Genomic DNA, 1659 nt, shown 5'->3' on the forward strand with positions numbered 1-1659 from the left:
TATTATTATTATTATATTATTATTATTATTATTATTATTATTATTATTAGTGCTGCTACAGCTAATGTTAATGTTGGTGGTAGTGTTGCTTAAGCCTGGCTCTTATTTTATCTGGCACATCTGTCCAACCTGTAACTTATAGAGACGTAAGCAGACTAACACCGGTAGCTATGGATAGCTAATGCCATCTAAAATATGCATTGATTGAATCCAACAAACAGCAATAAAATCGCAGAAGCACTAACTTCGCAATTCGTGAGCATAAACACAAACACTCACCTAAATTAATTATTTATGGATATGCATATAAATTAGATTGTGAGTTAAACAAGTAAAAATGTACATAGGTAGAAATGTTTGAAAATAAAGATTTACCTGATTTCGCTGATTTTTAGGTGGGTTTTGCAAGGTGTATATTCTTTGTTGTATCCCTGTAGGCTTTCGAAAACATACTTGCTTCAAATTTTCACGAAACACTTTGCTTGTAGTTACATAACATAAGAAATTCACGCAGTTGTGAATGTTAGGTACGGCACTTAGAACAACAATGGTGTTTGAATCACTTTGGTGCATCTCATTATTGGGATTCAAGAAAGTGATGCAAATAGATACTGGGAACTTAGTTAAAAGAATTATAGTATCTATAGCGATTACAAGACGAATGGTATTCCTAGACCTTGCTGAAGAGTTCCGTTGAAACTGCTGGTCGAGATTTGGTCGTCGGAGTAGCTTATAAATCATAAGTATTGAACTGCTGATTAAGAAGGCCGCTGGTATGAATGCATATAAGATGACTGAATAGTGTAGGGTAAGCCAATAGTCTTTTAACAATATATATACGTCGTGATGTTTATTATAAAAGCACAAATAAAAAAGAAAGAACATTACCACGTATGGAGTGTACGTATTAGAGGACTGTAGGCGAGAAAATGGACTGTAAACTGCCATCAAGCGTTCCAAATATATGACTACGATTAACCACGTGGAAATCATATTCAAAGAATAACTTATTACGTTGACACTTGGATGTAACGGAAAGAATGTTCCAGTCTGATTTTCTATAACATTTGCACAACAAATAAATTGTGGGTAATTGATCCATACACTAGCTAAATCTACAATCGCTAAGCAAATGAGGTACGGAGGCATTTTGGACTGGCGCAGTTCTTTCCTGTAAAATATTCCAATTACTGCTACATTAAATAATGTTCCAAGAGTCAATAATACTATGGAGCCGTACCTTATCATACTAACGATAAATATATTAGTATTATTGACAATCACCTGGCTATTGTTGCTCATTGTTAAAGAGTTTCTTTTTATATACAATATAACGATTCACGACAAATAGCTTGAAGTTCAAGGAAAATATTATTTCAACAATTCACATTTTCATTCATATTAAAAGCGACATATTTGAAAAGTGTCAGTGCATACGAAAGATACTTCTGAGCATATGTTTATACGTTTCTTCTATTTTTAAATTCTTATAATACTCTCGCTAAGGAGGCTGCCGTTTTCCAACAAAGATACAAGATTCCATCTTTGGGATATAGTCAAAACAAATAAATTCATATTTGGCAATAGCGAAACTTTTTGCATACTTTTAGTGTTCCACTCCTGTGTTTGTATGTATGTATGTATGTATGTATGTATGTA

The 1659-nt window shown here is 33.2% G+C and overlaps 1 protein-coding gene across 1 annotated transcript in view; it reads right to left on the reverse strand.

Annotated features, from left to right (window-relative positions):
- LOC118763735 overlaps window positions 1–1302 on the reverse strand; it is a 20993-nt gene extending 19691 nt beyond the window's left edge. The window contains exon 1 of the mRNA XM_036503496.1: window positions 376–1302. Coding sequence (XP_036359389.1) covers window positions 376–1302 — 927 coding nt within the window. The remainder of the gene's footprint in view (window positions 1–375) is intronic.
- Between the last annotated feature and the right edge of the window lie 357 nt (window positions 1303–1659).

The sequence above is a fragment of the Octopus sinensis genome, linkage group LG6 (assembly GCF_006345805.1).
Source record: "Octopus sinensis linkage group LG6, ASM634580v1, whole genome shotgun sequence".
Classification (NCBI taxonomy): domain Eukaryota; kingdom Metazoa; phylum Mollusca; class Cephalopoda; order Octopoda; family Octopodidae; genus Octopus; species Octopus sinensis.